The 16,805-nt window shown below is 35.5% G+C and overlaps 1 protein-coding gene across 1 annotated transcript in view; it reads right to left on the minus strand.

The window, feature by feature from the left end:
- The window catches only part of DHX15 (DEAH-box helicase 15), a 52,268-nt gene that overhangs the window by 12,540 nt on the left and 22,923 nt on the right, over positions 1-16,805 (minus strand). Inside the window, exons 4-7 of the mRNA XM_079703993.1 lie at positions 15,060-15,219; positions 13,275-13,493; positions 9,010-9,177; positions 1,006-1,092 (exon numbers count right to left, since the gene is read on the minus strand). Of these exons, the coding sequence (XP_079560119.1) occupies positions 1,006-1,092; positions 9,010-9,177; positions 13,275-13,493; positions 15,060-15,219 (634 nt within the window). The remainder of the gene's footprint in view (positions 1-1,005; positions 1,093-9,009; positions 9,178-13,274; positions 13,494-15,059; positions 15,220-16,805) is intronic.

Genomic DNA, 16,805 nt, shown 5'->3' on the forward strand with positions numbered 1-16,805 from the left:
AATGGAAATAACATTAAGAATGATTCTTCCTTCAGTTAAACACAAAACTGTGATCTAACAGAAGTATCCAAAGCCCACAGCTAACCCGAAAATAAACAAAGTAGTACTGATGACCACCATAAACCATGCTGGGACAGAAACAAAATTCATCGTCTTTACTCCTTAACTTTCTTTCAGGTATTCTGACTCCAGCATTCTGAGAGACCCAAGCTAACGTGAAAAGTCTCTTATCTAACACACAGATAGCTTATATCATCTTTACTCTTCCTAATTTAAAATAATTTCAGCTTTACCTTATTCTTATATAGTAGACTGTGCTGAAGGTTTCTGCCTGAAAAGAACCTGTCAATTTCAACACCTTGGACATTAAGAAAACTATTTTGAACTTAGTCCAGAAGAAGTCAGTTATATGCTGCCAGTTTAAAGGACAGTTTTCTATCAAAAACATGAATACTATGTACAATGAATTCATGAATTCTCCCAATTATACTTATAAAATTAATCAAATGCAATCAAAGATCTTTAAATTATAAAACACAGATTTATTTATTTACTGAGTAGTCACTTCATTTGGTAAAAGTGCTTGGTATTCAGTACTGTTAAACTAGAGGTTAACATAGTACTTTTTTTTCAAGTACTGTGCCTGACACATAGAAACTCTAATTTAGTTGGGGAGTGACTGATATGCAGGTTACGATAATCAATCCTGTATTTATTACTACCACCATACTCCTTACATGAACCATAACTCACATACAAAACACTCACCATCACTACAAAGAAACCAATGCAACCGAAAAGAAGTCTAGGGTTAAATATTAAACATGGGCTTAGTATGTGAAAGCCAGCTAGAACACAAAGGGTTCATATCTCAGAAGTCTGAAAATGAAACACAAACTGGAAAATAATTCTAAAAAGTAAATTTCAGCCATTAAATGAGTAAGCAATAAGTACTGTTAAACTAATACTAATTTATAAAGTACTAAAGTAGTACAAAATACGTACCTTTTGTTTCGCAAATCCAGGATCAATCACAAATACCACACCATCTATTGTCAAAGATGTCTCGGCAATGTTAGTTGACACGACTACCTGTTAAGAAATAAACAGTATTTAACTTATACTACTGGCCAAGTACAATTCAAATAGTAAGATTAGCATTAACTTTCACTAAACAATCAGTTACAACCCACTAAATAAACCAGAAATAAGGTTTGATCTTTAATGACCAATGCTACATAAAGACGAATAAAAATTCAAAGTTTCATTTAGCTCATCATAGTACCTTACTTCAACAAAAAATCTTCAGGTTATTACTCAATCACATCATGTTTTGATTATTCAAAGAGCAGAAGAGCATCAAAAGAAAATTATCGATAAAGCAATATAAGCTTACCTCACAGAATGTCTCCCTGAGAGAACACTCTTTGGTTAATATCCAAACTCCACACAACACGTAACATCTTTCAATATTTTCAGGCAACATTGACAAAGGAAAACTTTATATCACCAACAGGCAACTCAGTATTTTAAACAAAATGGCACATAGGGATGAAAATCTCAAGTTAGAATCCAAGAATTTGCAGATCAGCAGAACAGAACGTAGATGTTTTGTAAAGTGTATAGTCTCAAAGGGGGTGTCACTGCATACAAGGAAACTGTTAATCATTTCAACTTTTTATTGACAGGGAATAATGTTTAAAGCATTTACATACTAACATGATAGCTTGTTTTTTGACATGGGTGTTTTACTGTATTTTAAACAGGTTTTAGAAGATTAGGGGCTTGAGAATGACATGTTACAGTTTTTCTTTTTAAACAACGGGAAAATGGGATCCTCATTATCATTTTCCCCAAAACATCTGATTTTGGGAACAGATTGCTGCCATTAAGTAGGAAATATGTGTATATGCAAGCAGCTGACACAGAAGATAAATCAGCGTCTGCTCTTAAAAGCTTTTACAGTTTGTAAAGAAACATTAGAGGTGGAGAGGAAGTGTAATGACATCAAAAATGCACTGTAAGGGCTTCCCTGGTGGCACAGTGGTTGAGAGTCTGCCTGCCAATGCAGGGGACATGGGTTCGTGCCCCGGTCCGAGAAGATCCCACATGCCGCGGAGCGGCTAGGCCCGTGAGCCATGGCCACTGAGCCTGCGCGTCTGGAGCCTGTGCTCCGCAACAGGAGAGGCCACAATAGTGAGAGGCCCGCGTATCGCAAAAAAAAAAAAAAAAAAAAAAAAAAATGTGCTGTAAGATTTTTAAAGTGTTTATTTCCGAAGTGAAGACAAGGAAAACTTACTGAGAAAATGGCATTTAGGAGAGTTGTGGAAGGTAAGGTGGGATCTACCCACAAGAGGGAAGGGAAGAGCACTAGAAATAGAAGGTTCGGCTTAAACGAGACAGCATGTGGACAAGACTGCCCATAGGCACATGTAAGAAAGGACTCACACTGCCAGGAAATCTTGGAGGTTTAAGATTACTAGAATGCCGCGGAGCAACTAAGCCTGTGTGCCACAGCCACTGAGCCTGCACTCTAGAGCCTGCGAGCCAAAACTACTGAAGCCCATGCGCCTAGAGCCCATGCTCTTCAACAAGAGAAGCCACCGCAATGAGAAGCCCGAGCACCATAACAAAGAGTAGCCCCCGCTCGCCGCAACCAGAGAAAGCCTGCGCACAGCAACGAAGACCCAACACAGCCAAAAATAAATAAATAAATTTATATATATTAAAAAAAGATTACTAGAGCATCACTAACAGGATAATATTCTAGAATCACTTACATGTCTAAGACCAAAACGCTCCCTTTGTGCATTGGTCAGTTGAAAAGACTGCTAACTAGCAAATGGACAATAAACCGTAAGTGGTTTGATGCTAATGAAATATATTTTCCAGAACATTTCGAAGACACGCACATTCAATAATTAGAGCTGAAGCAAGCATAAACAAGGTTAACAGGTGAACTTGAATAAATATAACCCGAGTTTATTTAATATTCTTCTACAAAGTCAGTGTGTTGTAGTGGAAGGAGCAGGGGTAGGTGGCAAAGCCAGGAATCAAACCTAAATAGCTAAGTAAGAGTGGAGAGGTTTTAACACCCCCAAGCTTTAATTTCCTTTTATAACTCTTGTATACTAGTCTAGCTGAGACAGAATTTTAAGATATAAACTTAGATAATGAATGTGGAAAGCCCTTATAAATTATACAGAATCACAAACTACATGCCTGTGATTACATAAGAGGTCTTGTGGTTTTCTGTTATTCTGGGGTGAAAATGGTTGCCATTATGGATAAATGTTGTACTTCTAGATAGATGTTTAAAACATATTTTGGGGGGGGGCTTCCCTGGTGACGCAGTGGTTGAGAGTCCGCCTGCTGATGCAGGGGACACGGGTTCGTGCCCCGGTCCGGGAAGATCCCACATGCTGTGGAGCGGATGGGCCCGTGAGCCATGGCCGCTGAGCCTGCGTGTCCGGAGCCTGTGCTCCGCAACAGGAGAAGCCACAACAGTGAGAGGCCCGCATACCGAAAAAACAAACAAATGAACAAACAAAAAAACATATTTTGGGGGAAAAAAAACATTTCACGTATTTCTAATACAACAAAATATACTCAATGTAATAAAAATGTATTGATGTGATTAACCCTTTGAGTTATTTAAAAACAATTTTTGTCCACCAAATAATTTCACTTGGTGTTCATGTGTTTTCTCTGGGTATGTGTGTGACAAATCATACACCACCTTATAAGGTGATGTGGATGTGTGATTTCACAAGCGTTTAAGAATCAGGTGATTACACCAACTTTGGCAAGCTCCGTGTCATTACTGATGATAAAGTCAACTGCCATCCAAAGTCACACTCTGAAATACAAGCATAAAAAGACCTAGAGAAGCATGGTCTTTAGACTTCTACCAAAGATTTAAAAAGTAAATTGGTTAAAAAGCTTTAAGGTGATAAAAAAAATTTTTTGAGTAGGACCTACCTACCCTATGAGAGGTGGGTTTTTGGACAAATATGGGGAACACTCATATAACAAACTGTACAACTCTGAGGGAGGTATTTCTACTGACTCTACCACTAGAGCTGGATAAATACTACTAACTAAAGCTAAATAAAACATACACACCCACAGATTACAAAAGAACAGAGAAATAAATGAGACGATAAAAGTTATCTAGCTGTCTTGGAACCTTAGCAGTGGGGTGAGTGAGGCAAGCCCTAAGTATGTTCTAGATGTGTTAAGTGGCACATGATCTAATTAGGAAGTGGTCATAACACGGTGATACTGAATTTGTCAAGGGACTTACATATTACCAACAGGAATATATATGTTATAAGCTTTCTAGACTGTAGCTTGGCAATAAGTGTTCAAAGAGTCTTAAAGAGTGTTCAAACCTCACTTGCAAAGGAATTATTTCAGGTAAATAACCCTATAGAATAAACACTATGACAAAAAGTCTGGCGATGCCAATTCTAATCTTTTTATATTATACGTGTTAAGAATAAACTCTCAGCTAGATTTATCCCTTTCTTCCTCAATAATCTGCCTTCTAATGGAATCCACATTGATTTATTTCAATAATTCCATTTCAAAGTACTTGAGTTGCTCTACTTGAATTCTATTTGGACATGGTAATGCATTTAGGTTAAACAAATTTGGATTTTTAGTCCCTAGGGAACTCGGTGGGGTCTCCAATTCAGTGAGGACATTAGCTTGTATGTAAATGTCCCAGCAGCACCACACTAAGTTATCTTCAGATAGTGTATTATTAAGCCTCTCTTTAAAACTATAGAGCCATCTCCACAAGGGCCATTTCTCTTTTTTATTGAGTATGTATGCTCTGAGCATACATTGTTAATTAGTAAACTCTAAGATAAGCTACAGAAAAATCAGCTATTTGTATGGACAAAATTAATGAAAACTAAATAAAAACAAAAATAGTTGCTGGATTTTTAATAACACCAAATCTATATAAAACAACAGCTATAAGTCTTAGTCAAAAAATGCATACAAGTGACTTACTGATGAGTAAACTTTCATGCATGTACAAAACCACTGTAGCTTTAGCTTAAAGTCAAATATTTGAACAAATGTCAAGCATGATCAAAACAGGTAAAAGTCTCCACCCTCACATAAATTTTATGAATTGTGTTCTCAACCTTTCTTTTAAAACAATATATATATATATTTATTTATTTTTGGCTGTGTTGGGTCTTCATTGCTGCGCATGGGCTTTTCTCTAGTTGCGGCAAGTGGGGGCTACTCTCGTTGTGGTGCACAGGCTTCTCATTGTGGTGGCTTCTCTTGTTGCAGAGCATGGGCTCTAGGCACGTGGGCTTCAGTAGTTGTGGCTCACGGGCTCTAGAGTGCAGACTCAGTAGTTGTGGCGCATGAGCTTAGCTGCTCCGCAGCATGTGGGATCTTCCCGGAACAGGGCTTGAACCTGTGTCCCCTGCATTGGCAGGCGGATTCTTAACCACTGCGCCACCGGGGAAGCCGTCAACCTTTCTTGATTAAAAACTTGAAAGTTTACCATTGGTGCTATGTTACAAGTCCACATAAAAAGAACTCAGTAACTATTTGTAAAAGGAATACTAGTTAAGTACCCAGTGCCCATAAAAGATTACATTTAATATAGCCTACATTTAAAAACTTTGGTACCAAAAAGCTGTTTTGTTATCAGCTTTACCACAATCCTATTAGGAACCCTATTTTGCATAAATTAATACAATGAGTAAGATAACAAATAAGGTACTACCTTACAAAAAGTGCTTGAATATACAGTAATTTAACAAAAACATGAATCAAATAGTATTTTGTTTCACAATGGAAGCAGACTGTAAACCCCTAAGTGTTCCTATGTAATTTTATTTATTTATTTATTTATTTTTGTGCTTTGTCACACTCTTTATTTTTTTTAAATTGGAGTATGGTTGATTTACAACACTGAATTACTTTCTGCTGTACAGTTTACATATACATATATCCACTCTTTTTTAGATTCTTTTCCCATATAGATCATTATAGAGTATTAAGTAGAGTTCCCTGTGTTATACAGTAGGTCCTTATTAGTTATCTATTTTATATATAATAGTGTGTATATGTCAATTCCAATCTCCCAATTTATCCCTCCCTGTAATTTTAAATGAACTGAGTATCAGTCAGTGACAGCACTCTTGAATAAAGTCCCATTCTAGTAACTGGCACAGTTATGTTTAATTAATGAATTCATGACAAAAGAATCAAGCCTTGGCCTCTAGTTCTTTATTTTATAATATAAATAGGATATTACCAAAGTTGTAGCATTTAAAAAAGAGAACAGGAAAATAGCAACTGAACACCAGTTCTTACTGGTATTCAGTATCTGGTATCCACCCACATTCTCTCATGTAACCTGTGTGCATCTTAATTCTTACCCTTCTTCTTTTCCCAATCCCACCAATCCCTTCTTCTATTCTAACTGAACCTGCCAAGCCCTGGGTCTGATGGTCACTTGCTCATCTCACCTGCCAGTCACTGCTTGGCCTTAGTGCATTTCAACAGTGTCAGGTTTTCAGCTGGCACTCCCACCTTCCCTGACCAGCTTCAAAATACATGATTTGTTGAGTGAATCCTCCTCTATAAATTTCTATAAAAATTGTTCACTTTCCCTTAAACATGCTGGGCTTCAATGTGCCTTTCCTCATAAAGAATAATGCACCAATTGCCAAGGGAAGTCCTCCCTCCCCTGGGATCATCCAGGGAGGCCATGACAGCACTCTTCTCAACCTCTAAGATGAAGCTGACTCACGCCAGGAGATAACATGATTTCCCAACAAGAGATCCTACAGCTTCAGCTGAATGAAACATCATTAGTGGATGATGAAATAGCACTGTGTCCCTTAGTTTTGATTCTGAATTAAAAGGCTGAGATGGGATCCCAAGGTGAGCCCAAGCCCTGGGAACTCCAATGGCCTCCTCTCAACATCTGTGGCCATCACACATATATCCAACTGCTGCTGAATCACTCTTTTCAGAAAGACAAAATTCTCCTAAATATCCTAGGATTTACAAGAACATGAAAAGCAATAGTTTTAAAAAACCAAACAACTCATTCTATTCCATGGGCTTTGGTTGTAGAGTCTACAAAATGTACCATGTACTGGACTGACACCAGACTGAACCTAAACTTCCAATATACTAGTATTAACAGAGCAAAGAGCTCAGATATGAAGTTTTAATGTGTGCGCCCAGTAGTTCTCAAAGTAACTCAAAATGGAATGAAGAGAACTACATGAAAAGACAAACATGGCAAATCTTGCTGTAAGCCAATTTTACTCAAAGATAAATAAAAACACCATTTTAAAATTAAAACGAATGCAGATACACAAAGTGCATGATTTCAAGAAAAAATTAAATCACCTGCCTGGAGGATGTACTAACTCCTCTTTACTATAGAAAATGTTTACAAAACAGCTACTTTTATATACATCCACTGACAAAGAGTGAAGTTAAAAACTCCACAGAGAATGAGTACTTTTCAGTCAACAAATCAACTTCAAAATTATATACTGAAGTTATCACTTAAAACTGTCCCCCGAAGTTCTGAATGAACATAAACAGAAAATATTTTAAAACATATTCTAGAGACAGCACTATGACAAAAATAATTGTAATGTTGAACATAATGAAGCTATGATCAGACTATTTTTTTTAAAAGTCATATTCACTACTCTTGTTGATCTATGAAAAACTCAAAACCTAATATTTTCCCCTATCAATCTCCTGTTAATTTATATACCACTACGCTGGTGTTGCCTATCTTTTCAGTAAGTTCTTTCCATTTGAAAAATGTATCTGGTTCATTTAACTTTTACACAGCCATGTGAAGAGATAATTAACCATGATACATTTAAATATCTTTATAATTTGTAATTTTCCAACAATCATCAAAAATGTTGGGAAAAAAGATCGAAAAAATACAGCAAAAAAAAATTGTGCATCTGTTAGGCTAGAATACAGACATAAGAAAGCAATAAATCCCAAATCTGACTGACAAGCAAGTCATAAGTGAGTAATATTTCCTAAGACTTTTCTACATGAATAAACTCAAGAAATGTGTAACAGTTGCCACGAGGGCCTAGACTGTTCTAGATACCCTGTATACAATAAGCTTAATCCCTGACAATCATCTCCCCAAGGTGATGAAGGTAATCAACTATACCCACTTTAAAATATGCAAACTTTAAAACCAGATCAAGAATCGTACCAAAATTCACATGTAGCTTATTATATAGCCTAATAAATGGCTGGGCTTTTTAGAAGCCAAGTTGACTCTAGTGGTTTTCCAACCTTTTCAAACAATGCAATCTTATTTTCAAAGGAACTAACAGAATCTCCATCTCTTAAAAAATAAAAGCATAGCTGCCTGTATCAAACTCAGATCTCCTTCCTATACATTCCCCCCCACACAGCGCACCCAGAAACAAGGCTGGAATATCCCTGGCTCCCTTCCTGTGCCAGGCAGATATCCACACCAAAAGGATCCACAGTTCCTGCCCTCAAGAAATCCAAATATTTACGCAGTGTGATTAGTGTTGCTGTTATTAGAGATCTGTGCAGTCAACACTTCATACCTACAGACATGACATTTGGTTAGGTCTTGACAAAAATTCTAGGCAGAAGCCAAGGCACTGAAGAAAAAACTACTTAGTTTTTGCCAAGTGATTTAATGGGGAGGAAGACATTTGGCTGTCTTCCTCACCCCAATCAACCTTCCATTTGCTAAGGAGGAACTTCTGGGGAGAGAGGGAAGCAGTATCTGCTCTTACTCTAAGGTCAAAAGATATGCAAAACTCTACTCAAATACATTTCTTTCTATTTACTTTGGAAATACAGGTAACTTTGTAGCATACAATTCAGATGACAATCACCCATAACTTACTCCTTTGTAATTCAATATAGTTTGATATCTCACAGACAAATCTTTCGGCATTAATGCAATGTTTATAGAGAACATTTCAATGCTACCTTTCTTCCAATTGCTCCGTTCTGCTTTTTTGGAGGCGGAGGCTCAAAAATGCGTTGCTGCTGCTGAGGTGGGAGTGTAGAGTACAGTGGAATGATTTTAATGTCACCAACTTCAGGGCCCAAGTCATCAACCTCACGCTTTATTCTCTTACAGGCTTCATCAATTTCCTACAAAAGTTTGAGTTTGAAAATAAAATGAATACACACTGAAACATTTTAAGTATTTATCATAATCCTAGTTCTATGCAGCTTATTTTCATTTTAATAATCAAAATTAATTTAGCAAATTTCACTGGGATTTCCAAAAATAATCCAAGAAACTGATTTCTGTAGTCAAATAAACACAAAATTGCCTTATTGGCATTCCACACCCTTTTTTCTTAGACTCGATATCCTAATTAATTCTCAACAAACTGTACTAAAATTGAAATTTCTCACCCAGGAATATTTAACTGCACTCATAACCTTTTCAATTTTCACAATCTAAAAGAAATTGATGTGCTAGATATTTTAAACAAGCCAATTAGGCTTTAATGTCACGTATCACTAATGCAATTATATGGAAGATTTGCTTCATTGTGCTTAATGAGAACACACACCTCTACAGTATCAACATAGATATTTAAGAACTAGGTTAACCCAAATATCTTAGAGCCTCTTCAAAAATTTCCCTACTACAGAAAACGATTCCAATACATTTGCATTCAAACCCAGTTTTAAAGAGAGGACACACAATGAATACTGAGAGTGTGTGAGCGACAGGTAGATGGAGGCTATAGAGGATGGCAAAGGGACTTGAAAATGGGAAGGGAGCCAATTTTAAATTTTACAGAAGCTTTGATTTAGTTAAACTCAGAAGTATGCTAAATGATTTGGCAGTTTGTCCAATAATCTCAACCAGAAGTTACCCTTATTGACAAATTATCTTTTATTCAATAGACAGAATGATTTTTAAACATTTATCAGGTTAATTTATTGTATATTATAATCAAGCTAGAATAATTTTCCTTGAAATGATTGTAAATCAAAGTGCAACTGTTTCCATGTTAAAGAATACAAAGATTTTGGGTACTTAAGAACAACAAAAAAAAGGGTTTTTTTCATCAATTTCAAACATACCAGTTTTCTTGAATAACAGATAAGGTCTTGAAAATTTTGACACAGAAAATTACTACTAAGTATTTGATGTAATAGTTTCCTTTGAGATCTAAAGTTTCCAAACGAAAATGAAAGTTTGCTATTCACTGAAAAAAATATAACAAATGAAACAAATATTTTTACCAAAAAAAACTGCTTTCAAATGCTGTACCTAGATTAGAATGCCCCCTGCTGGTATACAAATACAAAATTAGACCTCTTCCCCACCCCCGCAAAAAAAACTGAATGTAAATCCAAAACTAGATTTTATATACTACATATCTTATAGGAAAACTGACACCAGTATTTTCAATTTTGTTAATTCTATAATATATTCGACTGGAAAATAAATGGTCCGAACCCACCAAATCCCAGATTTTATATAGAAAATTAAAAGTGCCCCAAATCATGCATTTGCAGACTCCAGAAATTTTAACAAGATTATTTTACTTGGAAGTACTGAAAGTATTTGCTAAGCATGTATGGAGCTAAAACAAAATCACTATTGCACGGGATATAAAGACTACTCTAAAGAGAAGAGGGGAACAAAAATGCCACACCATTTATGTTTTTATATGAAGTTCTAAACACTATGCTTTTAAACTCGGCAACAAAATTTTCCCTAAATTTAACCAAACTTCCAGAGTCAACACTGTCAGTTCTGAAGACCACAAAGCTTATTAACATTCATCAGCACAATGCAACCTTCTGCTTAGTCATGGATTGAGAACTGAGACAAAAGTTTAAGAGTTTCTGAATTCAGGAAAGACTTTCAGCTCCAAAAGCATCAATATGTATGTTAGTAAATTAATTTAGACCCTACTAATTTAATGAATCTCAACTCCTGCATGTAGAAAAGACTCAGTGAAATTAAAAAGAATGTACTGCTTAAAGATGAAGGTTTCAACAACTTTAAGCATCTACAATTGATATTTCAATTATAATCATTCTTATCTAATTCAGTAGCACAGCCCCTCTAAGGAGTTCTTCTAGGAACACCTGATTTAATGGATTAACAAAAAAATAATACACATTCTAGAATTCACATGTTTTCCAACCTTTCATCAATTAAAAACTGGTCTCTCCCCTCCCAAATTAACTCAAGGGACTATAGAAACACAACTGTTTACGTGGTCAAAATGGTAACATGGTCATCATTTTTAAATGTCAAGATAGCTAAAATTTATGGATGCTATTCAAATTTATGGAGACAGGAGTACTGATTTCCCAGAATCTACCACTGAACTGACCAAGTAAAAATAACAGGTTCACAGACATGAGGAATAGTAGTATTGCTACCTTCTCCTTAAAGGTCTTTACATTCTTCAAGACTTCATTAGTCTTCTAAAGGAAACTTAAAAATGCAACAGGACACAGGTAAACCTAGTTCAATTACAGTAATACTTTACTGAAAGATACACACATTTGAAAACCTTGGGGCTTATTCCCTTCCTTTCCCCAGCTGTGGGGTAGCTGCCAAAGTATCAACCACAGAAATTTAACTCATAGAAAAGCATCTCAGGTCGTCTCCATAAGGCCACCTGATATTTTTGATAGAATTCTAATATGCTTGTCTATCTGAACATAATGACTACTTTGAATAGCCGTTAAAAAAACATGCTATGCACTTTGGAGGAAGTGAGAAACTATAGAGACCATACACAAAAGAACAAAATGAATACAACAGCCTCAACATTGCATTATAAGATAAACACTGGTTACATGCTATCTAAAAAGCATTTGGTACTCTTGCTTACAAAATATATATAAAAATTCTTCCATTCAAAATGCATACAAAGGAAGACTAATACGTACAGAGATCTATCTGTAAAACGGAATTTGCAACCCACCTTTCTTCCCAAAAGAACAAGTATGATTCTCTACTGCGAATGATTTTGCACCCCCAGAGGACATGTGGCAATGTCTACAGACTGGGGGAGTGTAACTGCATCTAATGCGTAAAGGCCAGAGACACTAAGAAACATCCTACAATGCATGGGGTACCCACAGCAAAGAATTAATCAACCTACAACATAAATAGTGCTATGGTCGAAAAACCCTGCTCTACAGAAAAAACTATGGCCAATGGGACAGAAATAATAAATCATATGGACAAATACTGAAAAAATGCAAGGATAAAAAAATTACTCAACATTTATAGCTCTTAATGCAACAGCATTTGATCAAATATTATATATCAAGCATCCCTGCAGACTGAACGCAAATAACAGTTCACATTCTAGTGGAGGTGAATGAACAGCACAGATACAGAACATTTCCAGATATGAAGAAAGTTGTAATGGAATAGCTAGAACCTTGCTAGGAATAGAATCTTAGGCCCTACCTGACCTACTGAATCAGAATCTACAAGTTTTCTAAGTGATCAGCACATATATTAGTTTGAGAAGCAAGTTCTAGAAAATCCACAAAGCCTACTATAGCAAATGACAAGCTTTAAGAAAACCTCTAGAAAAAGGCTTTCTAAAACTATTTTATCCACACAGCTTTCACTGAGCTTATTTAGCCATCAAGAATTTTTCAGCACACCTGTAAACATCCTGTTGGATATGAGTTTAGAAAATGCTGCATCTGAGAATAAAATTCCTATCTTAAAAATGATGTAAATTCTAAGTAAGGAATTTCAGTGATTCCTTCCAATCCTCAGTAAACACATGCAAGAAGACAAAAACAAAACACACACATTTGTTTTGATGGTAGATGGGCACTTGAGTTACCTGAGTTCACTTACAAACTAAATTACTGACTATAATAACCAGATTTCACATTACCTGTGATTCAAATTCATACCTCAGCAAAATTGCAAATTAACACAACACTACTCACCACCCAGGTCTCTCCAAAGTTGAGACTACAATCGCTAAATCTTGAAATTCTAAAAGCATTTAATATTCTTAGCGTAATTAACCAGAACACAAAGACTAATAGTATAAAAGGGTATTCCTAGAGTACACAGATAAAAGGAGTTAATTATTTCATATATATATACAATCAGGTTGAAGAAAAACTTTAAATACTGGCGTAAGAAATATATGGTTAATATATGCCAAGTTCTTAAAGTTGTTGCCTAATAGAAACAATATAAATAATGAAGCAAATAATGACAATACCTCTTGACCAGTTAAGAAAAGTAGAAGATCTCCCTCCTCCTCTTCACACATATGAATCTGGATCACGGTTCGAATTGCTGCTTCAAGATAATCTCTCTCTGGTTCGGGAGTATAAAAGATCTCAACAGGATGTGTACGCCCAGGAATAGTTAAGAGAGGACAGTTATCAAAGTAGATCTGGAATTTTCCTGCATCTAGAGTAGCGCTCATAACTATAACCTGAAAAGAAAACAGTAAATTAAGTGAAGCTGTCTTCAAAGATCCTTACGTGGTTTTAAAGTAAAAAACAGAAGAGTAATGTTTACTGCTCCAAATATGTCAATATGCCTAAATAAATTGTGATTAAAAAAATCAAATACAGAAAAGCTATACTATAGTAAACTATTTACATTTTTAAAAAGTAGGAATAAACCTGGCATCCAATAAATAAACTAGAATACATGTTCATGAAGGAACACCTTAAAAACCAAAGTTTATATAATTACATGTTATGTAAAAGGGATTGGTAAAACACAACATAAATATGTAGTATGATTGCAGCTATGTTATTAAAACAAAACATGACAACCTTGCACATAGGGGAAAACAGGAAGAAAGCGCAAAAACAAAACAAAACACAGTATTTCTCCATTCTTCCAAACCATCTTTATTAAGCATATGCTCTTCAGAAAAATTTCTAAAACAGAGGCTTTCTATACTGCTGTAAAAGCCACAGTGAAAAAAGGTTGTTCAGGTACAGGGTTGCATGACCGTGTAGTCACCCTCCTTTTATTTAAATTATGACATTATATGACCCATTAAAAACGTACTTAAATAGAAGGCTCCCCCCTTAAACATTCCACTACAGAGTTCTTAATTTCTACTTTGAGTTCCTACCGAAAAATTTCAGTAGCTCATAAGGTTTAATCAATAATGACAGTACTCATATAGTTATTCAAGTATATTCTTTAAAAGCATACATTTAATATATATAAGCCAAATCATACTCAATATCAATTTTTCTTAAGACCCAGAATCTTTCTGCCTAGTATACAAACCCTCTGTAACACATACACTAACACACGATACTAAGTTCCAATGAATGGTACACACATACACACACACAGACAATGCAAAAGGGAAACTTCATAAACTTGGGGAGACAAAAAAGTTAGCATATTCAGTCAGTTTTAAGCCCTTATCAACAAAGTAACACTGGCCAGGGTCTAAGTGGTATAAGGGACAGAAAAACAAACAAACACACACAAGACCCTAGGTTTAGGGAAGGCATTTCTAAGGAGTGGTTTATTCTGGGTATAGTTATTCCACTCTCCAACGTTACGAGTTATAATGAGCATGTTTGTGTTGGGACAAGGACAAAGATTTGATCCTTAATGAAGGCGTTCCCTGTACTTAATAAAGTCAGGGTGAGCAGAAGGCTTAAAAACACCATTAGATCATTTAAAACAAAACAAAACAAAAAACTAGGTGGGTTAGAAACAAAAGATTTGGCTTAAAAATACATTCCTAAAAATACATTACTAAAAAATATATTACTAAAAATACATTACCAAAAATGTTTGGCTTAAAAAGGCATTACCAAAAATACATACTTCAAGTCTAAAAGACACAGCAAGGTAAATTAGAAAGAAAGGATAAACCACTACAGGTACTCTCATTGGTTGCTTCTTTTACAGGTGATTATTTTTTGTAGTCGACCAGAGTGATCATCATGTGCTCCCTGTTTTTTATATATACATACATATATAGGTATTTTTAAAGAACCAAACAAATAAATTAATTCACCTTTAAATCTGATCTCTGTCTAACAACCTCCTTCAGAACACCCATGAGAATATCTGTAGCCAATGTCCTTTCATGAGCCTCATCAAGAATTATTACACCATAACGCTCCAAGAGAGGATCATTCATAGCTTCACGAAGTAACATCCCATCAGTCATATACCTGTATTGACAAAGAACATGTTAGTTAAGGTTCATTTAGTGCATTTTAAAACTAAACTTCATGACATAAATATGAAAAGCAAAGACATCAGATAAGTCAAAATTAAACCCTTATTCAAACCAAATGTGCTATTGTTTCATAATCAATTGCAAAATTAAGCTTCCAGAAAAACTTTTCAGTGAATATATCAAAGTTATACATTATCAAATCCTGTCAAGTGAGCCTGTAATACTGCAATGCATTGAGAAAACAAGGTAAATCTGATGATGGAATATAACACATGGTTTCACACAAATGCCAAAGCAAAATTAGTCACTTAAATAAATTTCTTAAAAACAAAATAAAATTTAAAACAAATATTCAACCTGCGAATAAAACTAAGAAACCATTTTAAGTTGCTTTATCACATTACAGCACTAAAATGTTGTATTTCTTTAAAATCCTAATAACTCCCCACTTAAGCTAACAGACTCCCGGTTCAAAAGGACTAAGAGAGCACGAGTCTACCATCTTTCTTTCCCCAGCCCCATCCAATTCAATAAAATGATGGTAAAGAATCATAAAAAGGAATATATTCATGGAATGAGTAGCAGCATTAGCACTATGGAAATGCTGATAAATACATATGGAAGAGAAAAGGCAAATGGCATTAGCTGTATCAATGAAGCAAAAAGGAAAACTAGGCTTAGGGATGGCTCAAGAGAAGACAGCTAATGCGTAATTCAGGCACTCAGCAGAAGGGTGGTTTGCAGAATGGCTGTATGGGTCAGCCATCTCCTGTCCATTCTATTCTGGCTGCTACTGTCACTAACACGAAATGCTATCCTACATTTGGCACCTGGACAAATTGCAAATGCTGAAGTCACAGGTCATTCAGTTAAAATACAAATCCATGGTTTTTATTTACAGAATTAAAAGCAGTATAAAAATCTGATGTCATCATTTATGACTTCACTATTCTGGCTCTATTTTTGACAAATTAGTCTAATCTAATCTTTCACGGACCAACTTGATATTTTTAGCTAAGGCCATCTGTTGGAGCACCAAGTTCAGCAAAATGACAGTATACAACCCACATGAAGTCTTCTCTTTATTTTACCTGAACTTAACTGTAAATTAAGACTTTTGGCAAAGAAATCCATCTTTACTCTTTATATGCTACGTTTCTTTCTTCTTTGGTCCTATTTTAAAAAGGAAGCTACCACACTCCTGGCATCAACACAGCATTACCTGCAAGATTATTTTATATTAAGACCATGAAGCAAAAACAGAGCCAATTAACTATGACTCAATGCCTTAACCACAGTGCACCACGGTATATGAATCAGCTACACTATCCTCTAGATGCTCTGAAATATCTTTGATCTCTTTGAGGACATGTGATGCTTTCTCCTGCCTTCAGATGTTACTACTGACATGAGCTGGGCAGTCCTTTTGCACATTATCTCAGTAGCAAAACATTAATACAGTTTCATCTACTTGTGGATAATTTCCTTAGATTCAACAAAGCTCTTGTCTGTTGCTTTGCAAGGCAAAAAATCCGAACTGGTCACTCTTTGAACAGCAAATATCTGCTTAAATACTAT

The sequence above is a fragment of the Hyperoodon ampullatus genome (assembly GCF_949752795.1).
Source record: "Hyperoodon ampullatus genome assembly, chromosome: 1".
NCBI lineage: Eukaryota > Metazoa > Chordata > Mammalia > Artiodactyla > Ziphiidae > Hyperoodon > Hyperoodon ampullatus.